The 26,618-nt window shown below is 41.2% G+C and overlaps 2 protein-coding genes across 6 annotated transcripts in view; one reads left to right on the top strand and one right to left on the bottom strand.

The window, feature by feature from the left end:
* The window catches only part of LINGO2 (leucine rich repeat and Ig domain containing 2), a 666,496-nt gene that overhangs the window by 456,205 nt on the left and 183,673 nt on the right, over window positions 1-26,618 (bottom strand). The window lies entirely within an intron of this gene.
* LOC143841218 (uncharacterized) overlaps window positions 23,933-26,618 on the top strand; it is a 53,302-nt gene continuing 50,616 nt past the window's right edge. For 2 of the 3 annotated variants that reach the window (XM_077345266.1, XM_077345265.1), the window contains exon 1: window positions 23,933-24,027. In XM_077345266.1, the coding sequence (XP_077201381.1) occupies window positions 24,015-24,027 (13 nt within the window). In that variant the 5' untranslated portion in view covers window positions 23,933-24,014. Of the gene's footprint in view, window positions 24,086-26,618 lie in introns of all 3 variants that reach the window. The other variant, XR_013232628.1, reaches the window with a different exon arrangement.

The raw sequence follows: 26,618 nt of genomic DNA on the forward strand, positions 1-26,618 counted from the left end.
AGACAGGTTGCCATGTAATAAATAAATAAATGGTAAGATTCTGTAGGCTAGGTCCTAACAGATGCAAAGTGAATGAGAAATATCTGAGTCCAGTAGCAACTGAAAGACCAATAAGATTTTCAGATCTGATAAAGGGACCCTTGGTTCTTGGAAGCTTAAACCTTCGGCATCTTGATAATCTACATTGCTACTGAACTCAGATCTTGCTCTTCTGCAGCAGACTAATACAGCTACCTACCTCCCACAATCATCACTTTATCAAAAAAGTAGTGATGCATATAATTAGCAATGTCCAATGAGTAATTAAAGCTGAAGACCACTACATAAAATGATTGCATTGTCATATAAATGCAAGAATGAAGTGTGAGTCCAGTGGCACCTTTAAGACCAACAAGGTTTTATTCAAGGTATAAGGGATTTTTTATGCACCACATTTTTTCAGATATAATGAAATGGAAGTTACTGGTCCAGACATATAGGTACAGGTTGAGCAGTAAATTAGCATGCAACATAAAAAAAAGATGTTTAACAGATCCAAGGACCAAATAAAAATAACAGTTTACATGGTTACCATTTGTTTAGATTGAATACTGCTGAAATATGTCATAAATATTTCAAAATTTGAGACTGGTGGACAGACGGATCTTTAATTGAGGAATGCCGAGTGTAATTAACTGAGATCCTACCATTATGCCCCATCTACTCGTCTCAAGCATGGTGACTTTACAGCACCTTCTTCTTTGAAGGGGAGAGCTTGGCTATGTAGGATTATCTCCCCTGCCCCCAGACCAGCAGAATTCATTTCAATCTACCATTCCAAATTATATTGTATTCAACTATTCATTAAATTACTTTGCACTCTAGTATTCCAATTAAGAAAAAAAAATTAAAGCGATGTTGGTCCCTTCTGTGGATTGGTAATAATACAGATACAAGTACTGAATGTGGTCAGCATATGTAGTGAGATAAGAAACCAATCTCTCTGTTAGGTCCTGGGGATTCCATTCTTCTGAGTATTGTAATAACTTGCAATTTAGCATTTTCCCTTTCTGGTCTGTTCCTGATATTCCTTTGTAATAAAACAGCTAACTTGAGGTGATCCATTGAATGTTCTAGAAGGCTGAAGTGTTTTTCTACAGGATTCTTAGTCCTGTGATTCTTGAAGTTAGATTTGTGTTCATTTTCCCTCTCAATTTATATCCTGCCACTTCCAGCAAACTGGGATTTATCCTTTGGTGTAGGGTGTGACTTGTTTGGCCTGTGTAGAGAACTGAAGGGCATTGCTAGTATTTAATGGCATATACCAGTGGTCCCCAACCCCCAGTCCGCGGCCCGGTGCCTTGCTGCGAGAGCTTCAGCAGAGGGTTGTGGCTCCCTCTCCCCGCCCCCCACCGCAGCGAGAAGCTCACCAGGCCGCAAGCTTCTTGCTGCAGGAGGGGGGAAGAGGGAAGCGCGGCTGGCGGCACAAACGCACATACAGCAGTTTCGTGCATGCGTGCATGCGCAGAACCGCCACACGTGCGTTTGTGCCCTGTTGGGATCGCAAACGTGCATGCTTAGCAGCCCCATGCATGCACACATGTGCGGCAGTCCCCCACATGCACAAAACTGTTGTGTGTGCACGTTTGCAACCCCCGCCATGCACAAACGTGCATGCGCAGCAGGTCCACACATGCACATTTGCGCGGGGCTGCCGCACATGCACAGGGCCCCGAGTCACCCTCTCCCCCCACCCCTTGGCAGCGGGCCGCAACCTGAAAAAGGTTGCAGACCGCTGGGATATACAATGCTAGAAAATGAGTATATGAATAAACTTTAGATAGTACAGTTGATGTTGTTAGGTCCTCTTATTGTGACAGGAACGTTGGCATCTGGGTTTATTTCAAGCCACACAAAGGTGGGCCATGAGCCATATAATTTTTGACAACACCACAGCTGACTCTGCTACCAAACTGTGCCATTTTGTTCTCATTCATAACCACTTCAGATTTGGTGGCAACTGGTTCCTTCATATTAAGGGTGAAGCAATGGACACCCACATGGCCCCACAGTATACTAACATCTTTACGGATGACTTGGAGCAACACTTCCCAAGCTCCCACCCACTCATACCTGTCTTATAGTTAAGATTCATCAATGACATTTTTATTGTCTGAACACCTGGTAAAGAAGCCACTAGGCATATTCTACCAGACATTCAGCTTTCATCCCACCATCAACCTCACAATCTGAAACATATTTTCTGGAAACTACTGTAAAAATACAAAATGCATGCATAGACCACCACCTTATATTGGATATCTACTGACTGACAAACATACCCACATGCCTCCAGGTACCATCCTAAACATACCAAACAATAACAGCCATGTCATTGTATCTTACAAAGTATGTGTGCACATGGAATCATAGGCCTGGAATAAAGCTCTGTTGGTCTTAACGGTGCCACTGGAGTCAGACTTTTGTTCTGCTGCTTCAGATCAACAAGCTTATCCACCTGAATCTAACTTCATATAAATACAAGTAATCACTGAATCATACCAATGTAACACTGACACCCAATGATCACAATATAGCAATTCAAATAATTAGAGCTTAACACCCAGCTTTTGTATCCTGATCACTACCAGAGCATTCATCCGCAGGGATGCAGGAATTTAAAGAGGCAAGAATAGCCTTTGATCAGCTCCTTAGGCTGATTGGGGTCCCTTGTAGAGCACACCGCTTGGAATCATAGGGCAGCCCTGTTCAATCTCCGTGTGATCTGAATTGTTCCTTTCAGTTTTGGAGCCTGGCAACTCATTCTTTTCTTCATAGGATATCTGGACTAGATAGCCCATGCTGGCTTGATCTTATCAGATCTAGGAAGCTAACCAGGGTTGTTCCTGCTCGTATATGGATGGGAGACCACCATGAAATACCAGGGTGGTAACATGGGAGGCAGGCCATTGCAAACCACCTCTGACATATCTTGCCTTAAAACCCTAATAGGTCCCCATAATTCAGCTGTGACTTGGTGGTGCTTTCAGGAGTATTTCTTCTCCAGGTCTAGTAGATTCTGTCCAGGATAGCTCATGGCCTTGCCTATCTTGTCTTAGTGTGAGAACTGCCAAGAGAAAGATCTGGAGACTGAGACACACTTATATGGCAGCAATACAGCCTCATGAGAAAGAAGGTGTAACAACATCCTCATCTGATGCAAATTGTAACTAAAGAATTCCAACTATGAGGAGACACTGATTTCTAGCCATGAGATGTTGATCAGACATCTACATTTCACAGAGTTCCTCCCACATACCTGTAACAAAGTAATAATGGGCATTATTATCAATGTGTAATGAGTAATGGAGGCTGAACACAGCTAAAGGAAATCATTATGTTAGCTCCTTGTTTACACTGTATTTAACTTGAAAAATATGCTGATAGTGGTTTCATGATATTTTGCAATTTATATCTAACAGCTGGCTCAGAGGCAATTCATATAAGAGAGGGTGATTTAACATTTCAAAAAGCAACCGTGATACAATCAAGAATCATGTGCAAGCCAAATAGGTATCTGTTCTGTTCAAGGGAAAAAATTAATAATAATACTGTCCAGAATAATAATTTTAATACACAGAGAAAACATTGCTAAAAACACACACACAAAGGAATAAATTGAATGATATGGGAACTGCTAGCTTAGCAAGGATAACCAATGAGGTGTTGAAATAAGTTTCCCCCCCTTCTCGACGTAATTTGTAAAGCTATTAGCCACTCACAGTGTTCATGAATTTATTACACTCACAGGCAACATTCTCCAGTAATTTGTCTTTTGATGCATTTAGGCAAAAAAATAAAGGGGGGGGGGGGCTCAAGCAGTAATCTGGCACTTTTGCAATCACAAGGCAATGCAGTCATTGAGAGGGGCTAGCCAAATAGGCTGGGGACACACAAGCAATTACAGAGTTCAAGAAAATAGTATCGTGGGCCTGTTAACAGCTGAAGCGCAGAGTTATGAAAACTCTTGAATTCACAGTGGTCCACTCTAATACCAATGCAAACTGCCAACATCCTATTAAACTAAACTGGAAAATGCTGCAGTCAAACACAATGCCCAAATAATATATTAATAGGAGGCCTCCCCCTACACACTTGCAGCGGAAGTTACGTTACAGTGCTGAGTTCTGAACTCTCCAGTTTGGCATTCTACAGAGGCCCCTACATTCACGGAAGTGCACAAAAACACAACGTCATAAAACAATCACATTAATCATTACACTGCCATCCAAAGCAGTTTAAAAAAAAATAGATCAAGGAGATAAAAGATGTTCAGCACTTAAATGGGGGACAGGAATGAGCTTCATAGCCCTGCTTTCATTGTGAATCCAAATTTCTCTCATCTCCATGTGAGCCTGGGTTAGTCAAAATGAAATGAGAACAGCACCGGAAGATGCCTATGTGCATATTTATTCAGAGCCGATTTGTAGTTTGCCCTCTGTGAACAACCACCTGGGTTAATTGGCAGGAGCTATTGCCAATCATGTGTAACTAGGCCAGGCTGCCCTCCAGCCTCTATCTCCACCTCCCTTAAATGGTTGCCCTGCCTTTCCCTAAGCCAGCTGGTGCCCATGCCTTGCATTAAGGCTTAAGACCCTCTCACATGGTGGCTATTCCTGCCTTGCCTGATCCAACTGGTCCTAGCATGTTACTGGCCTCCTGAGTAGGCCCCACTTCAATGGGCCTACCACCTGGAGGGCAGACTGCCCTGCTGCTTTGACCTGCAGGGGTGAAGCCGAATTCTGTCCTATGCAGGCCACTGCCAGGTGAGCTGCTTCAACCGGCCTTTTATAGCCATGCAAAAGTGCAGAGGATGAACACATACAAATGGTTTTGCTTCAAATGATCTCTTGGGTGACTGAAAAACTTTCACCTTTATTTTTCAGGTAATGAAGCACAGAATATACGATAAAAGCATACCTGTTTATTTTCCCCAAAAAGCCAACAGAGAAAGTATTCCATTTTAAAATGACATTATTGCTCTGTTTTTCACATTTTTATTCTATCTGTATGTGAAATTGTCTCCGCATGGTTTAGCTTAGCACGAACCTTTCCTACGCTAGGTTGGCAGATACATATAGGAGCTGTAAGACCAGATTTGTTGCCAGGGGATCATCCCCACTGGGTTTTGATTGCTATGCAGCACTTTTTGACTCAGAGCTTTGTGTTCAGTTAAAGGAATGTTTAAATGCATAGTGATTGCCTTTTTGCAAATTGAAACAAGCCCCATGCCTCATCAGATCACTGATACGATGGGGAAATTGTCTTGTACCCCTCAAGGTTCACACCAGTGTACATCAGGGCCAAGCTACAGCATGTGCATGGCCTATAGTGCTCAACAGATAATATGATGAAACTCTCATCTCTTGGAAGCAACATTAATTAAGTTAACAGCAAGAAGCTTGTACCACTGCACAACCTCCCTGGAGCTCTGAATGGCCACAAGCAATGTCTTGGCATAACTGTAACCACTGATTATAATTAAAGAGCAACTAGCTTTTCTCTTCTTACTCCCAAAGATCTTAAAGAATCACTGCTAGAGCTTGGAAACCATTTAAAGTCTGTATTATTCTTGACAATAGCTCATTCTTTCTCATTTGCTAAGCCCTTTCATTGTTAACTGTTCACTAACTTTGTCCTTGCTGATGTTCTACCATTAAGTTTCTGCCTGACCCTCTTTACAGAATTGTTTTAGAAGTTATATATGTGTGTGTGTGTTTCAAACCATAGCTTGCAAAAAGCTACATTAGTTCACAAATGCAACAGCATACTTGTATTGAGTTTGTCTTTTCCAATGCAGCATTTAAACAGCCCTTCTGTGACTGGAGGCCATCCTTCATGTGCAGGAGAACCTTGCTGGATAAACTCTATTATTTTACCATGATGTGTGCCTTCTCTCTTTAAAACAAAAAGAGTTTTATATTCTGATATGATTATAGTTTACGATAGATGTAAGAGAGGGTTAGGTTTATGGAGGCCAGAGCCATGACAATTAAAGGCAGGGCTGCTAAGAGCCACAACAGGCCCCGAAACAAAGATCCACCTGCCCCCCGTGCACCCTGATCCAAACCAAATATCATAACAATATAAATCCCTTGACTTGCTGTTACCACACATCTATAGCAATAAAAGAATCAGCTTATCTACTCATCTGTCCATTTGTAGCAGATATAACTCACCAGAGATTAAAGCTAGGAGACTCAAAATTGGCTACCAGCTTTAGGATGATTGTGGAAGTTCCATGGCCAAAAAAGTAAAGCATGTTCTGCCCAGGTTATCTCAGGCCCCCTCAGCCCCACCCCCCGTGCTATTCCCAAAGGAAATAAAGGGCCTCTGTTTGTGACAGGTGTGACTCATCAGGAAAAAATGCTTCATGTTTGAAAATTGGTCACCGATCCCAAGATGATGATGAAAGTTGCAAAGCCAAAAATGAAGGGATATAAGTCAAGAGTGCCTTTCTCTGTGCTCAGAATTCCCTGAGCCCATAGTGGCTGCAGCTAAATTTCATCAAAAGAACATAAATAGAAAGGCATAGAGCTGGATGAAGCATGATACTGGCTTCCGGGGCCTTCCCACTTGTTGCTCCCCCCAAAAATGTTGTCCTTCCAGTCCCTCCTCTTGGTGGCCATGAATAAAGAGAATCTCTTTACAGACTATCAGTGCTGGCAAACCATCAGGGGAAATCCTTGGCCTCTAATGCTCTGTTTCTTGGCCCTACATTGCAACAGATTAGCTACCATGTAAAACAGGATGCTGGAATAGATGGACCACTGGTCTGATCCAGTAGAGCTATTTTTGTGCAATATTATCCATTGAGTATCACCAATGAAAATGAAAATGTAGTACAAGGCTCTAGTTTGGCATAATTCATCAGGAATCAGACCAACATTTAATGGGAAAGGGTTCAGCTTCAAGCTTCCCAGGAAAGTGAGTGTATCTGTCTTATTCCCACAAATTGAATATGATTTGAAAAACAGCCAAAATAAGCATTCTTTCGAAGATAAAGGGATTCATTTCTTATATAATCTAATTGAAGGCGATGGAATCTCTGGCGGGGTCATGAGGGTGGGAAGACTGTGGGTATATAATTATGAAAAATCAAGCAAAGTGCTGTCAGACATTTTTTTTTCTAATCAAGCACCAGTGTGCTCTAATTGAGCATATTCTGAGAAAGAGGATAATATTGTCTTACTGTGAGGAAGATCCTGGCTCTCAGAAGCCCTGGGCTTGTGTATACACCATAGTCTTTCTCAGAGCCCTCTCTGTGAAGAATTCAGCCGTGGGGCCTTCAGGGATGAAGGAAGGCCACATTAGCAGGAGTTCTGATTTTGTACGCATGTAATCAGGAAAATCTGCTGAGCCTCCATCTTCTGGTATTTCTGTAAATCACATTACTGCATTTGGGGCACACAGCTCTCCATGAACTCTTTAACGTGTCACATTCAATTCAGACTACAAAGCTGGGCTACTTAAAAGTCGCTGACTCAAACAAAATAAATCAAAAAAAGAGATAATATTGCAGAAAACAGTCATATTTCTCTGCTGTGGAATACTAAATTACAAAGCACAATTTTAGAAAGAATCATCTAATATAATGTTCATCCATGCAGAGTGTGCAGAATTCAGAACATCACAAGTACAGCATAACACTGACAAATGATATTTCACACAATGTAACACTAAATAAAGCCATTTTGATTTCATGTGAATAGATTAGTTCAGCAGACATTAATTACTCCAGTTTGTCACTAAGTTAATAGCAAGGGGTGAATGGAAGGTTTGTCTCCCCCCTGAAAGTATAATGTTATAATTGAATATGAACTTTAAAAGAGGAGCATAGGCATCGACTTCCTTTGGGGTTAAACCAGGTCTATGATAAACTATACCTTTTATGCAATTCACGAATACAATGTCTCCTGAAAATTAATTAGCACTTGAACTGACTCAACATATAGCAATTATACATTCTTCCTTTTGTTTCCTGCAATAGCGCCTTTTGAAAAAAAATAATTACAACCAATAGTTTTAATTCAAAGGGGGATAATTACAACCAATATGGGGGATTGAAGGGAAGATGATGCCATTTTCTGGTTAACTGAAGCATTTAAAGATCTGCCAGCCTTTCTCCAAGCCTAATTAAGTGTTTCTATTAGAATACCCATGTAAACCACAATTTATTCATGCAATGATTGTGAGTCTATAGGGGTGAAGGGTGCAAACATGCAATCATTGCAATCAACTGCCATGAATTTCAAATGTCTCAGAGAAGGGACACCTCTTCTGTACAGGTTGCCAGTCAAGAAAAGGCATTGCTTTGTTAATGTTTGTACAGTTCTTGAAGAACAAAGGTAAGTTCATTGTCTTCTCTCATTCTTTGTTAGTACGATTCCCACTTGCCCATTTATGGTGGTAGACCTCAAAGGAAATGCTGGTCTTTCTCTGCCAATGTTGACTGGCAGGTGGAAATTGGGCCAAAGGTTAAAAGAAGAGTTGGTTGTCACAACCCACTTTTCTCTACCTTAAAGAGTCTCAAAGTGGCTTGCAATCACCTTTCCCTTCCTCCCTCCTCAACAGGCACCTTGTGAAGTAGGCAGGGCTGAGAATGTTCTGAGAGAACTGTGATTGACTCAAGGTCTTCCAAGAGGATTGAAGTGGAAAAGGAGTTAAAAACATCCAGCTTTGCAGATTAGAATTCAATCTAGATGTTTATCCTAAAGAGAAAAATTCAAAAGAAGTATAGGACTTTGTCAGTTTATGGGAAGTTCTGACCATAGAGTTCCTGGATGTAAGATGAATTAAGGAGAGTTAAGGAAATGCTCCAAGAAGGTTCATTACAGAGCTTCCAAACTTGCTGGGCAATGGAATATTTAACTCTCTACTTCTTCATGAACTGTGTGTTTATTTGGTGCAAGAAAGACATTTGATCAACAACTGGATTTTATATTTTCTCAGGGAGACTGCCATTTTCCCTGATTTTTTCATCCCAGTACCGCTAAAGTGATTCCAGTCTATAATGATGCAAAGTGGCTGTAAGAGCTTGGTCAGAAACATCAACTCTCCTCCCTACTTTTTTTTTTTAAACACCCACGAAATCAGGAGTTGTGGAAAAATCAAAGGCTTGTATTCTCTTTTCTTATATTTTGATGAACAATATTGTTATAAGGCTTTTGTTTTTGTTCCCCCTCCCCCACTTTTCACCAAGATGTCTCTCTGAAATCTATGTTTCCATTGGGAAAATAAAATACAAATCTGAGTTTGGAAAATTTCCAGCAGTACAACACAGGAGGCAAAAACAAGGGTCTACAATGGGAGGGGGAATCAGATGCAACAACCTCTCTTCTGCCAGTAGAAATGATATTCAGTCAGAATAATGGCCTAATTTAATACATGTCTGTGAACTCAAGACGACAAAGTACTGCCAGTTTCATTTGCATTTCAGCATGTTTTAAATCTGCAATGAAGATCCAGATCACTTGGGCATGGCTGGACCACTTGGGGACATTTCAACATGGCACTTCCCAAGTGGATCACCAGTATTCATTTGAATGGACCTTGGATTACCCAAATATTCACAGGTCTGTTAGAGTCAGGTAGGACTGCATTCCCTATAGCTGACTCAGAAATACTATCTTTTAGTAACTACAATAAGCAAATGTATAAATCCATCATTGTGACAATCTCATCAATCTTGGTTGATCTTTAAAAAAAACACACACCAAGCAGCTTAAAGCTATCTAGTGAACTTCTATTGGAGAATACTGTTTATACAACCCAGAAGAGATGCAGGAAACATAATTTCTATTGTTGAGATCAAGGTAATTAACTGGGATTTCATTTGCTATAGTTATATCTTAGTGTTCTTTCAGAAAGCTCAGAGACATGGGACATTTAGAAATACTCTTGCTTATGTTTATTATTCAGCCCAGCATCTGCAGCTTTTGAATATGCATGGTTGCAATCATCATGAACTCTGATTCTTTCCAGAAGTAGAGAGGTCTTCTAATATACTGGTTCCCAGTGGCTTTGAGCTCGGCAGGGATGTTGGAGACCAGGAAAATGACAAACTGAGACACTGCAGCACTAGCTAGTAACACAGAAGCCACTTATCATGGACTGGCCAGATGCATCAATAACTGGCTTAGGCTTTCTCATTGCAGCCACCTGCATTGCCAGTGGCCAGGTCTGAGTCAAGCACTTCCCATGCTTCTGGCCAGCTTGGATCCAGTCCACTAGATCCTTTCCCTTTCCCTTCTCTTTCTGTCAGACAAAACTGAGCCAGGTATTTCCCGCAGGGGCCAAATGACCTGGTTTTCTCCTGAGCTCTTTTAATACCCTGAATCTAACCATGATTCTCAGTGAGGACATCTTGACTATGACTTTATATGAAGCTTAGCTGGCACTCTAAGCACCTCTGGAGCGTAGCATGAGTTTCGTGAAGCTCTCAGCTCAAAGATGTGCCTTGTTTTGAGTTAGGAGCTAATGTTTACCGTCCTTGAGATTCAAATGAGAAAGGGGAATGAATAAAGTAAATAAATAATTGAACACTGTGCTGAGTCTTGGAGATGGGCATAAATGACACAAACTTCAAATGTGTTCTGGGTACTTCTGAGTCTCAACACAAGGTAACTTCTGCAGACCATAGAGAAACTCAGGAGCATCTCTTCGCTTCAGATTTAAACAATGCATTAGCTAGTGCCAACCTGATCTACTCTATCAAGTGATGGTGAAAATCATTCCTAATCACTCGGTGGCCATTAACACTGACGGCACTAAGACAACTAGCACAATGTGCAAGAAGGAGAGTTCTTCATTTTAATGCCAATGCTTAGGATTCACATAGGATTCCATTGGGCTCAAAGTGTTTCACTTCCACTATCTCCACAGTTTATCCAACAATCTCCTAAATTAGGTCAGTCTATTATCCTCATAAGAGCCTCTTGTGGCGCAGAGTGGTAAGGCAGCTGTCTGAAAGCTTTGCGCATGAGGCTGGGAGTTCAATCCCAGCAGCCGGCTCAAGGTTGACTCAGCCTTCCATCCTTCCGAGGTCGGTAAAATGAGTACCCAGCTTGCTGGGGGGGGTAAACGGTAATGACTGGGGAAGGCACTGGCAAACCACCCCGTATTGAGTCTGCCATGAAAACGCTGGAGGGCGTCACCCCAAGGGTCAGACATGACTCGGTGCTTGCACAGGGGATACCTTTACCTTTACCTTTATTATCCTCATATTGAAGACAGAGGTTGAAAGGTTTCAAGAAAGACTCTGTAAAGGCTTAAGCTGTGACTTCTTCGGCTAGTAAAAAGTTCCAGCTCTTCACGGCTCCGTAGAGGCAGCAAGTTAAATAAAGAAAATAAATGAATAATAGCGGTTTGTGCAAAGCCATCGATGAAGTACAAGGTAGAGGAAAGATTTGAATAGGAAACCTCCAGACACAGAGTGATGTGCTTCACTACAGCACTATACCTGTTCTATTTGAGTTTTTATTAATTTAACAAAAAAGTCAACATTCATAAAAATCATTTTTGGATAATTTTTCCAGTCTCATAAAATTCCTATTTTGTTCTGGATGGCTGATTTTATAGATATGCCTCACACATCTAGTGAATGACATTTTAAACCACATAATCTTTTCATTTTTATGAAGTGAAATGAGTTTCCTATTTTGACATGAGTTATCACTTCAAAGTTGAGCTGGATATCTATATGGGTCAATTTAATTATCTTTAGAATGATAGCATATTATCAAATCATTAATATCACTTGTGGCTGGCTATTGTGCCTATATATCAAAGCAAAAAAAAAAAAAAACACAGCAGTTCTGTTCAGCCTAGAATCTGGGCTAGCACTTTCACTCAAGAAGCCAACACAACTGTTATTATAAACACTAATCTTTGTGTGCATGTAAAGTATCATCAAGTCACAGCAAACTTACGGTGACCCCAACTATGGTCCTTCAAAGCAAGCGAGAAGCAGAGGTAGCTTGTCATTGACTTCCTCTGCAGAGACTTCCTCGGAGGTCTCCCTTCCAACTAGCAACCCTGCTTAGCATTCAAGATCTAACAAGATTGAGCTATCCCATGTCATGGGCCCTCCCTAGTGATATTTTTACTATATGAAAAATAGGGAGAGATGTACCGTATACTATAGCACTTCCCCTGCAGCACTTCACCAACAACTCAGTTTGGAATTTCCTTGCTACACAATTGCATAGGTGCTATGAAACAAAGCTCCTTTTTAATATTCCCTGGCTCCACCTCCCTTCTACTCTACCATTGTGAAAAGCTGACAGCATACAAGCCGGGACACTGTTGGTAAAGTTTGGAGAAAGCCTCTTCATTTCTCCTGGAAATCAAACAATCTGTTTCATTCCCTCTGTTTAGGAATATGGAATCTGTTTTGATCATAAAGACATTTGAAGAGGAGGGTCAGGGGCACAGGAAGGAAGGTTCTGCAAAACTTCTGCATTTCACTCTCTAAATGCACAAAGGCAGGCAGTACCTTCCTAAACTTTCCAGTCCTCCTACTGTGGTGTGTAACATGATGCATCTGCAAAGGCTGAAGCTATGAAAGGGTGTAATCATTCTTTAAAGAGAAAGAAAAGAGAAAAAAACTTCTTTTAAAAGTGAAAAATAAAATGAGCAGAACCAATTGCAGTATCTAAAAAATGGAGGTTTTGGGGAAAGGAATTCTCCTCCCTGTTAGTGCACATCCTAACAACAATCAGGCTGGTTTCGGGGTGGGTTATGGAACTAAAACAGCCTTGGTCAGCAAGATTACCTGCACTAGGAGATGGACAGAAGGAATACGAGTGTTCATTCTCCTGGATCTCTTTGCAGCTTTCTATGCTATCAAGCATGGTATCATTTTGCAATGTTTTCAGTCCTATATGAAGGACAGATTTCAGAAGGTGGTGCTGGGGAAATGCTGTTCAGCCTCTTGGCCTTTGGTCAATGGGAGTCACACAAACTTCCATTGCCTTTACACATCTCTCTATTATATCCCCCTTTGGAAGTCTAAAACTAACAGTGTTCAGTCCTTCACTACCAACACCTAGAGACTGCTTCAGATACCCATGCCTCCTGAGACTAGGTGGGTGGCAATCCAGGAGATGGCATTTTTTAGTTATGCCCCCAAAACTCTGGAACTTTGTCTCCTGGGAGTCTCCTCTGTCCCATTCTGTCTTCATCTTCTGCCACCAGGTGAAGACTTATTTCTGTTGGCATTCCCTCAGCGATATTTCCTTCCCACCCAATGTTTTAATTATTGCTTATATTTTTTGTATGTGTGTGTTAGCTCTTGCTTTGATTATGTTTTTGTTGGTTTTAGTGTTGTTGTTTTTAAGGTACAGTTTTAAGGTGTCTATAATTCCATAGCCCTCTTAGGAGTCCTTATGAGGGTAGAAGAGCAGGGTGCACATTCTGTAAATAAATAATACAAACTGGGCCTAATCCAACGGAAGAGTAAAAATGGATACAAACAAAGAAAGCATAAATGTATGAGAGCTGTAGAACCGAAGGGCTGCAACCTATTCTGCAGACCAGCTTGCAAATGTCATGTTTCTCCTCCAACATATAAAACCTATGGGAAGTAAAGTCAACAAGAAAATAACTTCTGGTCGCCCAAAATTATCTTTGGAACCCTGGTGTTTGATTTAAATACCACAGTGGGTTGGATTAGATGATACATTGGTGGTTTGTGCCTTGTCCATGCTGGGGGATGGGATGCAAGATTGTAATCTTACCCTACCCACCCATCTAATGCAACTGCCCCATTTTGAATTTTCTGGGGACATTCACACTGGGGCATAACATTCTACAAGACACCTACATAAACATGACCAAAGGTCTGCAAGGATGTGATTCATGGATTTTACTTGGGAAATTGGCATCACTGTGTAGTCCCAAGTGCATTGTGACTATTCATGAAGGCCCAGTGGCACTAGAGGTGAGAATATGGAGTGTAGGACGGTAGGGAGAGATGATTGCATTCATGCCCACTACCTATAGGTGTAGGAAAACAATCAAGTGTCATCTTATCTGGCCCTATATTACAATGGGGCATGGAATCTGCTTTAGCGTAAAAGTATTTGAAATCAGCATGTGTCAATGAACACACAGAGAGCTATTATGACATCATAAAGCAACTATCCCTTCTTTTAAACCAATCTCCTTCTGCCTATGAACTCCTTCTAGCAATGTATGCACTTATTTGCAACTATGACCAAATGCGTCTATTTAATCAAGCTGCTCATTTACCTAAAGATGCCCAGATGGCACAAAGCTATTCTGTACTTCTGTTCTCCCCCACTGCACCACACTACTGTTAATTATCATGCAACAATATTTGCCACTTCATTCACCTAGGGTTTGTGCTTAATGAGGCCCCGCTCTCTTTTTAAAAAAATGTTTTCTCAAAACAAGCAACAGGGATATACATGAAGGAATATTTACAGTTGGTTGAGAAACACTGGTGTGCAGATTAATTCTGTGCAGAACTGTTTGTACATGTGACTAACGATAAGCCTTGCATAATACAGCAATCTTCTTTCCTAACATTAAACCTGGGCAGAGTCTTGTTTATTAAGCAGTCTGGAGACCCGTGTAGGTCCCTATGTACTTCATTTACAGTCCACCTTTCACACGGAAGACTTAAGGTGGATACAATGATCTGCTTCCATGTCTAGAATACAATTCAGAAAACTGTACAACTACATTCTCCTCCCAAGGGCCAAACTACATGACAGACAATTCTAAACCACTATGACACATGCATCCATGCAGAGAGGCCTAGGCAGTGTTGGTTCCTCATCTATCTGCCTACATACCTACAGTGATGTTATCCAATTGGATTCCCCACTGTAATCTATACTATAGTCAACAGGCGAGGTAAAAGCCCCCCAGAAAGCATTGTGAACACAGGAGAAGATGGGGCAGTGGGGACCAACATTTCTCAGTTGTTCAGCAATCAGTGTGCATGTATATTTAGACATAGGCACAGATATTATTTTGTATACTAAAATAATTGTGGGATGGCTCCTACCAGAAGAGCCTTCTGATTATCCAAAACAGCGTTGTCAGGGATTGTGGTACCTGCATAAACAAAAGCCAAATAGGATAGAGGCTGAAGTAAGAAAGAAAACTGGAGAAGACTGGGTGAAAAAGCTGCCTGGGTTTGCACTTTCGGGCCCTAAAATCTTGTGATTTAGGGATCAAAAATTCAAGGAACTACCATCAAAGACAGATATATACACAAAACAAAAATCAATAATCCCTTTTTCTGGACAGTAATAACTAGGGGGTCTCTGCTTACTAAACATAATGGATTTTCACAAAAAGTGAGTGGAATGAAAGGGCTACATTTTACCTTCTGAGATCTTAATATATGAGGGGGTGTATACAAAGTGTTTTAAAAAAATTATGACATTTAATTCTCACGTGTGCCACCTCCCTAGCACCAGCTCACTCAATTTCTCTCAATTCTGTTTAATTAGTGACACAAAAGCACAGTCAAAAGCCAGTCTGTACTATTAAAACATTAATTTTCCAATGGCAAGCACCAGGTTGTTTTTAGAATGAACATTAATCACCAAAGTAAAACCATTCCTACCTGTGTCCTAATCCTCAAATACAGAAATACCTACTGAAGTGCACCTCTTCCACCTAGGGTGCAACATCGGGAAAATGGGGGAAACAAAAGCATTTCAACCACAGGCTGAGATTTATTTCTTGAAGGGGAGGGTAAATGAGAGAAAGCTACAGTTACATCATAATACGTTACAGTAAAAAAGAGAAAGATTAAATGAATATACGCTGAACTGCAAACCAAATCACTTCAATTTCAAGGGTTTAACTCAGTATAAGTCAGCTGCATATGTTCATGTGTTAGATTTGCCAGATCCCCCCTGATTGCTAGCAGGGATGATGTCTGTGGGGGATCTTGGAATGTGGAAGGGGAGTCTGCATTGCCACCATCACCCTCCAAGTCATTGCCATCACTATCCTCATTGCAAGCAGGGGTTTGTCCTGCAGCTTAGTGATAATGTTGAAAACTACCAAGTGACACTTGAGAGCACCAAGGATGTGGACAAAACAGGGGGAATGGGCACCAAGACTCCCTATGATGTGCTTGGGACATCCTCCACTAGGAGGGGAGGAGGCTGTGCTCAATTCTCATGACCACTTGACATGGAGAAAGTGATGGCATCCTCCAATGGCCACACGTGCACCCCCCTCCACCCTCTCTAATGGCACCAAACACATGACCAAGCAAGCACTCAATGCAATGCAAGTCCAGGTGGATCAGTTTCCAGAGAGGGAAACAGAAAGGCAGACAGGCAGGGCAGCAGGTATAGACTGATGGCTCCCCAGAGGAGAAGCAAATCAATTGGGGGGGGGGGAGGTATGTGTTGAACGGACATGGAAAGCTGGGCAGTAAAATCACCCCAACTCACCCTTGGAAACTAGAACAAGTCCCACAAGGCAGGCTGGGTACAGGGAGGCAACCTGACACACACAGATTCCCCAATGAGAAGCAGGTGGTTGGGGGGGAGGGTTCAAAGGGAGAACAGTGGTCAGTAAAATCTAGTCAGTGAGCAGTAAAGATAAACACAGGTCACCCCAAAACAAACAAAAATAGCCATGTGTGTGTGTTTGCGTAGAAAATGACAGAGAACTAAATTGAAGCTCCTCTCCCCCAGCAGCCTGGAAAAAAAAATACCCAAAGAGCAATTTCTCATCCTATTGCAGTCCAAAATGAGGAGGTTGAAATAAAATGGAAAAAGAAGGGAAACTACCAAGGAATCAGACAGCAGGAAAACCCTGCTTAAAAAAAAGAGAAAAAAAGCTTGTTATGTGAAACAGGAATTCGATCTCGATTTTTCTACCCTTTGTAGCAAACAAACAAAGAAAAAGTGAATCTCAACACAAAGAGGAACCCAGGACAAAGCAAAGCCCCTGCCCCTGACTGAGTGACCCAGCTAAGCAATCCCCCCACAAACCCCAACAAGAATATTCTTTTGCAAGTACATCCTCTCTGCCCATTACCACAACACCATTGAAGGGAATGTGTGCTCATCCAACACTTATATAGATCTGAGTATCATTGCAAAGAAAGGACACACTGTTATTGGCAGCCAGTAGTGCCTGTCGAGCATTGGAGGGTCCCTATCTGTGATTCCCAGGCTGGAAAGCATCACCTTCACTGCTGTCTAGCTTTTCCACACTAGAATTGCTGGGTGGGTTTCATTTTCTGAGGTGCACCCAAAAGTTCAGAGATTTCTTCAGATACCATGCGTGTGCTGAAAATTATCTCCTGATCCCTGATCTAATCTGATTTTGGCGTGAGTTTTGGCTTGCCACGTGGTTTGTGCCTATCCCTATAGCTGCTTAACAGAAAGAAGGCATTTCCAATAATATGGGCCATGGGTAGATAGGGCCGCCAATTCCACATTGGGAAATTTCAGAAGATTTGGGAACAGAATCTGGGGGAGATAAATTTTGGGGAAGGAGGAAGCCCAGCAGGGACATGATGTCACAAAGTCCACTCTCCAAAGTTGGCGTTTTCCAAAGGCTAGGGAAGGTGGCACCACTGAAAAAAAGCCTTGTGTCAACTCTGATTGCAACCTGCCTCCCTTCTGCAGGGAAAGACACAAAGAGCAGGCCTTGAGAAGAAGTCCTTAACTGTCATGAAGAATTACGCTGGACTGTGATCGTATTGATTGATGAACAAGCATAAAGCTGAACCACCATGTCTGTCACTCTCTTTGAAATCCAAACCTAAAAGAAGAAACTACCCAAGAAACCCCAATAAATCAAAGACTGAGAAAGCAAACAGTGATTGGTTTCAGGAAGCATAATGCAGTCATACCTTTTACAGATGATGCCCTACGGTTTGGTAGATGCTGAATTAACAGGAGCAATGTGTTTCTGTTAATAATAGAAAACAGTTTAATAATCTAATCTCAACCATTCAATTGCATAGGGGACTTAGAATTGTTTTCAGGTGAATGTTCAGCAAAAATGTTGCTGATGGATGGGTAATGCCCTTTTAAAAATGCACAACAATCACTGGTGAGTGCTAATGCAGCAGAAATAACTCCAACCATATTCCCGACTAGCTCTGGGATTCTACAGTCTTGCAAAGATTGATAAATGGAGTCTCTTTCGTAGGTATTCTGTCTTATCTCTGCATATTTCCCAAGACGATTTAAATAGCTGCCCGACTGCCTATAAGTACAACTTATTGGGTGAGAAGGAGGGGAACGCCAAAGAAATGAACACAAGGCAGAAAACTGCAAATCTCAGTAGGGCAAAACTGAGTATGATGGGGGAAAACCTCTTGGAATGCCTAAAGTATTTAGAAATGTACAAAAAATGCTTTTTTTTCTCATTTTCGATGCAACAAGCTTCAAGTCCAGGATGCTAAAAGTTGCTCTAACACAGTGGTCCCCAACCTTTTTATCACCAGGGACCACTCAATGCCGGGGACCACTCACCGGGGACCACTCAACGCCTTTTACTGAGGCCCGGTGGGGGGGAGCAGTTTACTCCTCCACTCTCAACCATTGCCCTAACGCTCTCTCATCGCTATGGTAATGTTTAAACATCCCTTCAAAGTAAGATACAGACATGCCACAACAATGAACATTAGGAACATTTTATTTTCATAGAAATTTTAACTCATGACAATGACAAATCAATGGGAAGCTTGAGCTTGTTTCTCTGCAACGAGATAGTCCCATCTGGGAGTGATGGGAGACAATGACACCCAAAATGTGTTGTAAAGGGCCGGGGGGGGGAGAGAGAAGGGGTCCTTCAGGGCCCACTTCCAATTAGTCGAAGGACCACATGTGCTCCGTGGCCCACAGGTTGGGGATCGCTACTCTAACATGCAAGATAAGAGACAGGCGGTAGAATTAAAAGTGCAACGTATTGTGCTACAAAATTGGCACTTTATCTGGCATATCAATGAGAGAGGAACAGGCATTCTGGTCTTATTCCATTAGGACATCTTACATATGAATTTGTTACTATTGATGTGAGGACCACATTACCCAGTATTGATGTGGAATGTGAAAAACAGGTTCTGCCAAGGATTTCTAGAGTTTGCTTCTCAGATATGTTTTGGATGAAAACTGGGCCTGGAGTATGTTCAGACATGGACAACCCAGTGCTCATAAGAGCTCTTCCCATCTTTCATTCCTTTTGGAACATACCAACCTGTAGGGAGGGGTGTGTGGCAACAGGTCCCTGAAAACTGCTCAGGACTTGGGTTCAAGAACTGGGCTGCTATGAAAAGTACTATACAGAGGGACCAGGCACCATTGGAACAGCTCCATCATGGTAGCATCAGGGCCTGCCCTATAGGGGAGGGTGATATACAAAAATAAAATTATGCTGATGATGTCTACCAACAGCCCTGCACCCTCCTGAGAAAACAATACAGCAGTGAGGAAGGTTCTCAATATGCACAGGATAAAATGAGGCTTACCCTGCTGCTGAAAGCTTGTGTCAACCGAGATCATTTTGGGGTGCCTTCTAAATGAATCCTGCTTGAGTTGAACTGCATACAAAAAGACCTGTTCATCTCTACATACTATGTTGGTACGTGGGCCATTGAAAAGTACCTGGGTATGCAGGATCTCAGTAAGATCTATGTATGCAGGAGACTACAACTGTATATATGTATGTATCAGGCAGCTATACGAATGAGCAAACTGGGATAGATCACCTTCTCTTAGGCCTATTATGCACAGCTGCTGAAACGGCGGTATGGAGAACGTGGAGGAGGAACAAGCGAAGCAAACCGCTTACGCACGGGATGGAATGCAATGGTGGCAAAACCCAGAGTGTCTGATTATGCACGCGGCTACTCCGGAGCCACTTCTGGTTACGCCCTGGTCCCGGGAAGCTCCACTTTCTTCTGCATCTCACTAACGCGGCTCTTTCTGTAGCATACATTGACTCTGCGCCCGGTTGCCGCCTGCAGCATGCATGATTGGTGATTTTAGCCGCCACCATTCCACCCCGAATGCAGACCTTCCACTCTGTGCATAATGGGCCTTAGCCAGGATAATAACTCATTGAGTTCAACTGCAGTTGATGGACTTTGAAAAGGGTAACTTTGCTTAGGATTGCATTGTAGGCGACCTTGGGCCCTTCACCCTCCCTCAACTTAACCAACCTTACTGGAATATTGTGAAGACATAACTGGGTGGCAGGAGAATTAGGGACAAAAATAGAGACAGCACAGCTTTTAAGACTTATAGATAATGCTCTCTTCTGGTATTTTACCTCATAATGAATAAAAAATTAATAGCAACATACAAATGAGAAAAAAACAAATACATCAATTATTACCACAAGTTCTTTAAGATTTAGAGGTGGAGTAAGACAAAAGGTTTAAGAAAAACAAATGCAAATTTCTTCCCAGGTTGTCAGAATTTGAGACTACAATATCGGAACATATGGGCCAAAGGTATTCTTTGCTGCATTCATATCAACAAAGAAGTGGGGGGGGGGGGGAATCACTTGCTAATCAGAATTGGCTGAGACAGATGATGCTAAGATTTGACAGGCTAAATTTGCTATGCAAGACTTCCTTCTTTTGAAGATTAAGACACTTATCATTCACTTATTGTTTTTCTTTCTCTAGGAATAGCTATCCATGGGAAATTTATGCACTATTTATGACCATTTCCACAGGGACTAAAAATCACTTTGTTTAGATTTATTCTTTGGTGGTTTGGCCCTCTCTTCCTCCTCCATTTCTACAGTGGCCACATTGATTCCTGATACATTTTCAGCAAGATACAAGTAAAAGGTGTGTGTGTGTGGGGGGGGGGGGAGAGACCTTATGAACTTCTGAAGTTTACAAAACAAATGCAGCATTTTTAACATGTGCTGCTCACAAATTTAGTTGTTTCTGGGTACTTCACATGCATTAATTAAGTGCAGTTTTCAGAACAGAAAAATCCCACCAAGACATGGAAAATCTTGATAAGAAGACATATAATGAACCGGACAACAATAAAACATCTAGATACATGACCAAAGGATGAAAGAAGTCCATTTAATATACATGGATTTCCTCCAGGCCAGATTGGCCATGGATTCTGGGTTTGTTTGTTTTTGGAGGGAGGCATCATCTGGGCATGGAACTGAGGTCACTGTGATAGGCAGATAGTTGTGAATTTCCTGCATTTTACAGGAAGTTGGACTAGATGACCCTGGATGTCCCTTCTCTGCTTATCTGAATCATTTTAAGCACTGCAAATGAACTATTATAAATGTTAAGTTTTCTTTTAAGAAGCCAGAAATGTGGATATGAGCACAAACAGTGACATTCCAAAGCTGAATATCTCCTCAGCCATGAGCTTTGACCCCCCACATCTTCAATATGGGGAAAATAAGGGAAATCTACCTTCAATAACTGTTACAAGATTACTGAGACAATATGTGCAAACTTAATAAGTGAGATGAACCCTAAATAGCAAGCAAGGAAGGGAGGGAGGGCACATTCTTTATACAAAATATACTGATAAATAAGAGCAAAGAACATCACAGTCTTCAACTATTCTCAGTTTCCTCATGGCAAATTGGGAGGTTTCTGCCTATGAAGTTCTCAGCAGTGATATCTTTCCCAGGATCTCTTCACTTGTAGCATTATGACCTTGCTTTGCAAATTCTTCCCAGGTTTGTTCAGTTGCTTCTCACTATAACAGCGTGACTTCCTTTGCACAATGCTATACAATATGTCTCTGTGACCCATGGATGTGATTCCCACTGAGACTATTTTTATTTATTCACTCAGTATCCAACAACAAACCAACTCTTTCCTTTTCTAGGCAGAAGAATCTTTTAAACTACAACAATGATGGCAGAGGCTCTTTCAAGCTCTCAACCGAGAGCTATTTTGTATATCATAGCACCCCTGTTCTGCCACTAATAGCTCTCTGATAATGCTGCACACATTTATTCATTTAGTTTATATCATTTATTGCTTTCCTTTCCATTGAATGGTGTCCACTGTGATAGACAATTCTAAACAGAAAAATGTAATACATATATTAAGAACAATAAAATTACAGATATGTCACCAGTATGAAATTATCAATAAGGCATACAATAGTTAAACATGATCTGGATGGACCTCAAGAGATACCCAGTTCCAAATCTGAAAAAAAATATTACAATGAGGACTTCAAGAAATGAAGGAACAGAGAGTACATCCTTCGTAACAGATCACAATAATATGGATGCACAAGTGTATTTTTATATATTGTATGGAGCTCTGAGGCTCAGTTGGACTAAATGCAGGGTATAAATACTAAAAACTTCACAGAACTCCAATATATATATTTGTCACAGTCATACTTTGTATTTTTAGATGTAAGCCTAGAACATAATGTGATGACTGATATGGAATTGAAATGTTTTAGCCAACATAAAGGTATTTGCTTAAAAATCAGGGCCACATTCAAAAGTTTGAAACCTTCATAAAGGCAACTGTACCATTATGTTCCCTAATGGCTCAAATAATAAGACAGTTACAGACCCAAGACAGAAAACCTAAAAGTGGAAGATACTACTGTTGATTCTGTATTTCAGAAGTTTGGATAGTTAGTCCTTGATGATGAAGACGACAAAGAAGCCAAAGATGGTGAAGAAGACAATGAAGCAGACAAAGATGAAGTGTTGGTTCCTATATGCCGCTTTTCTCCTCCCGAAGGAGACTCAAAGTGGCTTACATTTGCCTTCCCTTTCCTCTCCCAACAATAGACACCCTCTGAGGTAGGTGAGTCTGAGAGAGCCCCAATATTACTGCTCAGTCAGAACAGCTTTATCAGTGCTGCGACAAGCCCAAAGTCAGCCAGCTGACTGCATGTGGGGGAGCAGGGAATCAAACCTGGCTTGCCAGATTAGAAGTTTGCAATCCTAACCACTATACCAAGCTGGCTCTTAGTGCAGATGGTATAACCAAAGTGCCAAGCTTAAATTACCAGAGTATGTAAATTGTCCAATTAATCTACAGACATGTTTCATACTAAGTTGCTAGCATGCACTAAATGCATATGATAGCTGGAGTGAACGTTCTAGAGGAAGAGTAGGCTGAAAAGTGATAGGAAAAAGAGGAAGTAACGTTTGCCCTTTTCTGCTATGAATTCCTTCTCCAAGGGCTATAGGCTATCTTCCCAAGAACGCATGACTAATGGAATAATCCAGGCCAACTAAAATTCTGTCATATCTCAATGTTATTTTAATTGGTAATGATGATAACGTTAGCCATTCAATCATGTCCAACTCTTGATACTATTTTTAATTGTAACATCCTAAATCAGTTTTAAACATATCTTCCTATGACATTGTCCAGTCTTGCATTTATCCTGAGTCTTCTACTGACATATTTTCCCTCTAAATCCATGTGTGATTGCACATTACTGAAAAACATTTTATCTTGCATCTAAATTCCCCCTACTGCACATTGTTTTCCTTAGAACTGTCTTTCCCCAGTCTTCTTTTTTCCCCATCTGTAATGTTTTAAAAATTATAGTGATAAGAGACTATTTTATGCTTGATTAAAATTTGAAAATATTCAATAATTTCTTGAAAGTAAAAAAAAATCAAAAACAAAAACCCTGACAGGAGTGTAGCTATGTAAATTTACTCTGTTTTAGTGCTGTGAAGAAAGTGGCAATTTTGTATTTCAGAACCCATAAGGAGACTTTAGAATCATATATGAAGCTGGCTATTAAATTTACCTCACATCAGAAACACCAAGACATAGTAAGGGTTACAAAACAACCTGATAGGTCTAGAAGGAGAAGAGCTGTTTTTTCCACCCTCAGTTTTCTCAAAGCAATGTGCAATCACATTCCATTTCTCAACTCCCAGCTGACACATTTTGAGTTAGTTTGGGCTGAAAGAGTTCTGAGAGAAATGACTGGCCCATGGTCACCAACCAGACTTCATGAGGAGGAATGGAGAATCAAGGTTGGTTCTCAAGATCACTGCTCTTAACCGCTGCACCTTGCTGATTCTCAGATAAGAGGTTGGTGAATAAATAAACTGTTTTGCAGCTGTTATTAGAGGCTCTACACGTGGTGCTTGATTATTGCTAACAGAGGCAAGAAGAGTGCATGCAATCACTTTGAGAACACATTTTGCAAAAGGAATTTCTGAGCTTGTTCTCATAAGCTTTAGAATTTGATTTTAACTATTGAAATCAACACAGTTGCATATCTTTACAAAGTCAAGGCTTCTTATTTTGGGGTTTCTGTGGGTGGGGTGGGGTCTCGGGGTGATTCGGGGTGCTTGGCATTCACTGTTTGTTTTTTCTCCTGGTGTTTATTTCTTTTTCCTCTGCTTTGACTGAGTGCTGTTGTGGCCTGGAGGGGAGTATTGTTTGTTTTTTTCTTGGGGTGCAGTTGCTCTTTACAGTTTTATGCGTTAATTCAATCATTCTTACTGTTGTTGTTGCGGGGGGGGGGTAATCACTTTGAGGGCTTTTGTTACCAAGGTGGATGGCTCGCTGCTCTGCTCTGGTTTGCTGCTATTGTTGCTGCTGTTGTGGCCTGGGGGGCATTGCTTGTTGTGTCTGGTTCTTATTGGGGTGCTATTGTTGTTTCACTTTAGAGTTTTAATCTGTTCTTCTCAGTGTTGTTGTTGTGGGTTGCCCATTTTGGGTACTGTGGTTCCTGGCTGGGTGGGCCACTGCTCTGCTCTGGTTTGCTGCTGTTGTGGCCTGGGGAGGGGGCACTGCTTGGCTCTTCTTGGGGTGCCCAATTAGGTTTTCTCCTGTAAATAGATACTTAATGAAACTATTTCAGGAAATATTTTGAAGTCTTACTAATATTTTAGGGTATACCTTCAGAAATGGGCCTTGAGGAGGACTGAGGTGAGTTCATACACATGTTATAGGAGCCAGGGGTGAAGACTATGGTTGAATGATGAGCACTTGGTGTGATGTTAAAGGCAGCCTGTGATCTGTAGAGCCAGGTTTGATTCCCCACCCCAGTGTTCAATGTGTGGACATCTGGGAGGCTTTGTCGAACTCCTGTCAGAGTTGTTCTGTCAGAGCTCTCTCAGGGTATCTGACATGAGGAGAGGAAGGAAAAGGCAATTGTAAGCTGCTCTGAGACTCCTTTGGGTAGTGAAAAATGGATTTTAAGACCCAGCAACTAGTCTTCCTCTTGATTGTTCTTTTTTTTTTACTGGGTGTAGGGGGGAGGCTGGAAGGGAAGTCAGAGAAGAGGCTCCTGAAGCCACACTGAAAGTATGGAGACTGTGACTCAAACCCCCGCCACCCTGGACACAGAGACTTCATAAACCTTACATTCCCCATTAAAGTCAATAACACCATTGACTTTAATGGCCAAAGCATTTTGGAAATGGCTGAAACGCTTAGGCAGAAGCCAGATCTGAATCATCTGACTTGGATAGCCCTTTAACAGTCCAAATTGGGTTCTTCAAAAACCGGAATGGTCTGAATTTTTTGGGGGGTGGACATGCCTAAGTGGAAGTGTGTGAGGGCAGCCATTTTTTCCTCCTGTGGCTTTGTTAAAAATATCTTGTGTTTCATGTAGTGAGAAGCAAACTATCAAGAAAAAGCAACTGGAAAAGATGCAAAATCACTTCCCAATATGACGCATTTCTTCAGAAATATTGTTATCTGTCCCTGTCTTTTAAGAGACTACATATGTATGTGTAGGAGTCTATTTGCCAATATGGGGCTTAAATAAGAATCAGAAATGATGCACAATATGTTCACACGTTGGTAGGAACACTATTAATATTGTAGATATTACTCACAATGAGTTATTATGATTCATCATGTAAATATAATTTGAATTTTATTCCAAAATAAAATACTGCTATCAAGATTTTTTAAAGCAAATACATCATTATTTGTGTATATTGTCATTCAGGAATGAGAGACCAACTCATATCACTAGGGTTTAATATTTCCCTCCCCGCCCCCTAGAATAAAAGGCAGTTGTTTGTCTACCAGTAGGCAGTGAAGACTGTGAATACAATGTCCACCTACTGGGGGTAAAACTTGAGCACACACCATCTAGATTCTTCACCAATTAAAACTGAATTAGCCAACCTGAATAAATCATCCCAATCAAGCATATTGCCCTGATTTATATTATTTTGTAAAATATATCAATTATCCTATTTGCTTGCACAATTTATTCAACATTTTTCTGGAATCAAGGAGCAAGACAAGGAATTATGAAACCCTACCACTTTTCTACCACCAACAATCACAAACATGTAAGAAGGCATTCAAGTCTCCAAGGGGATTGCATCCCAGGACTTTCATTCAGTTTTTTTAAAAACAGGTTTTCTAACACGGGACTTTAAATTGGGAGTTCAGCAAGGCAGGTTGATGGGGAACAGGAGAGAAGTCCTTTAGTCTGATCTTCTGCAAACTGACTTCAGCAAAGAGGTACCATGTAATGCAATATCCTTCCCATTGTAGAAATCTATGCTGATTCAGGTGAATATTTGATTTCATCCCCAAAACACCTTTAAACAACCAAACCAGTTATGAAGGTAGTAAGTCACCAGGGGAGTGG

The sequence above is a fragment of the Paroedura picta genome, chromosome 7 (genome assembly GCF_049243985.1).
Source record: "Paroedura picta isolate Pp20150507F chromosome 7, Ppicta_v3.0, whole genome shotgun sequence".
Classification (NCBI taxonomy): Eukaryota; Metazoa; Chordata; class Lepidosauria; order Squamata; family Gekkonidae; genus Paroedura; species Paroedura picta.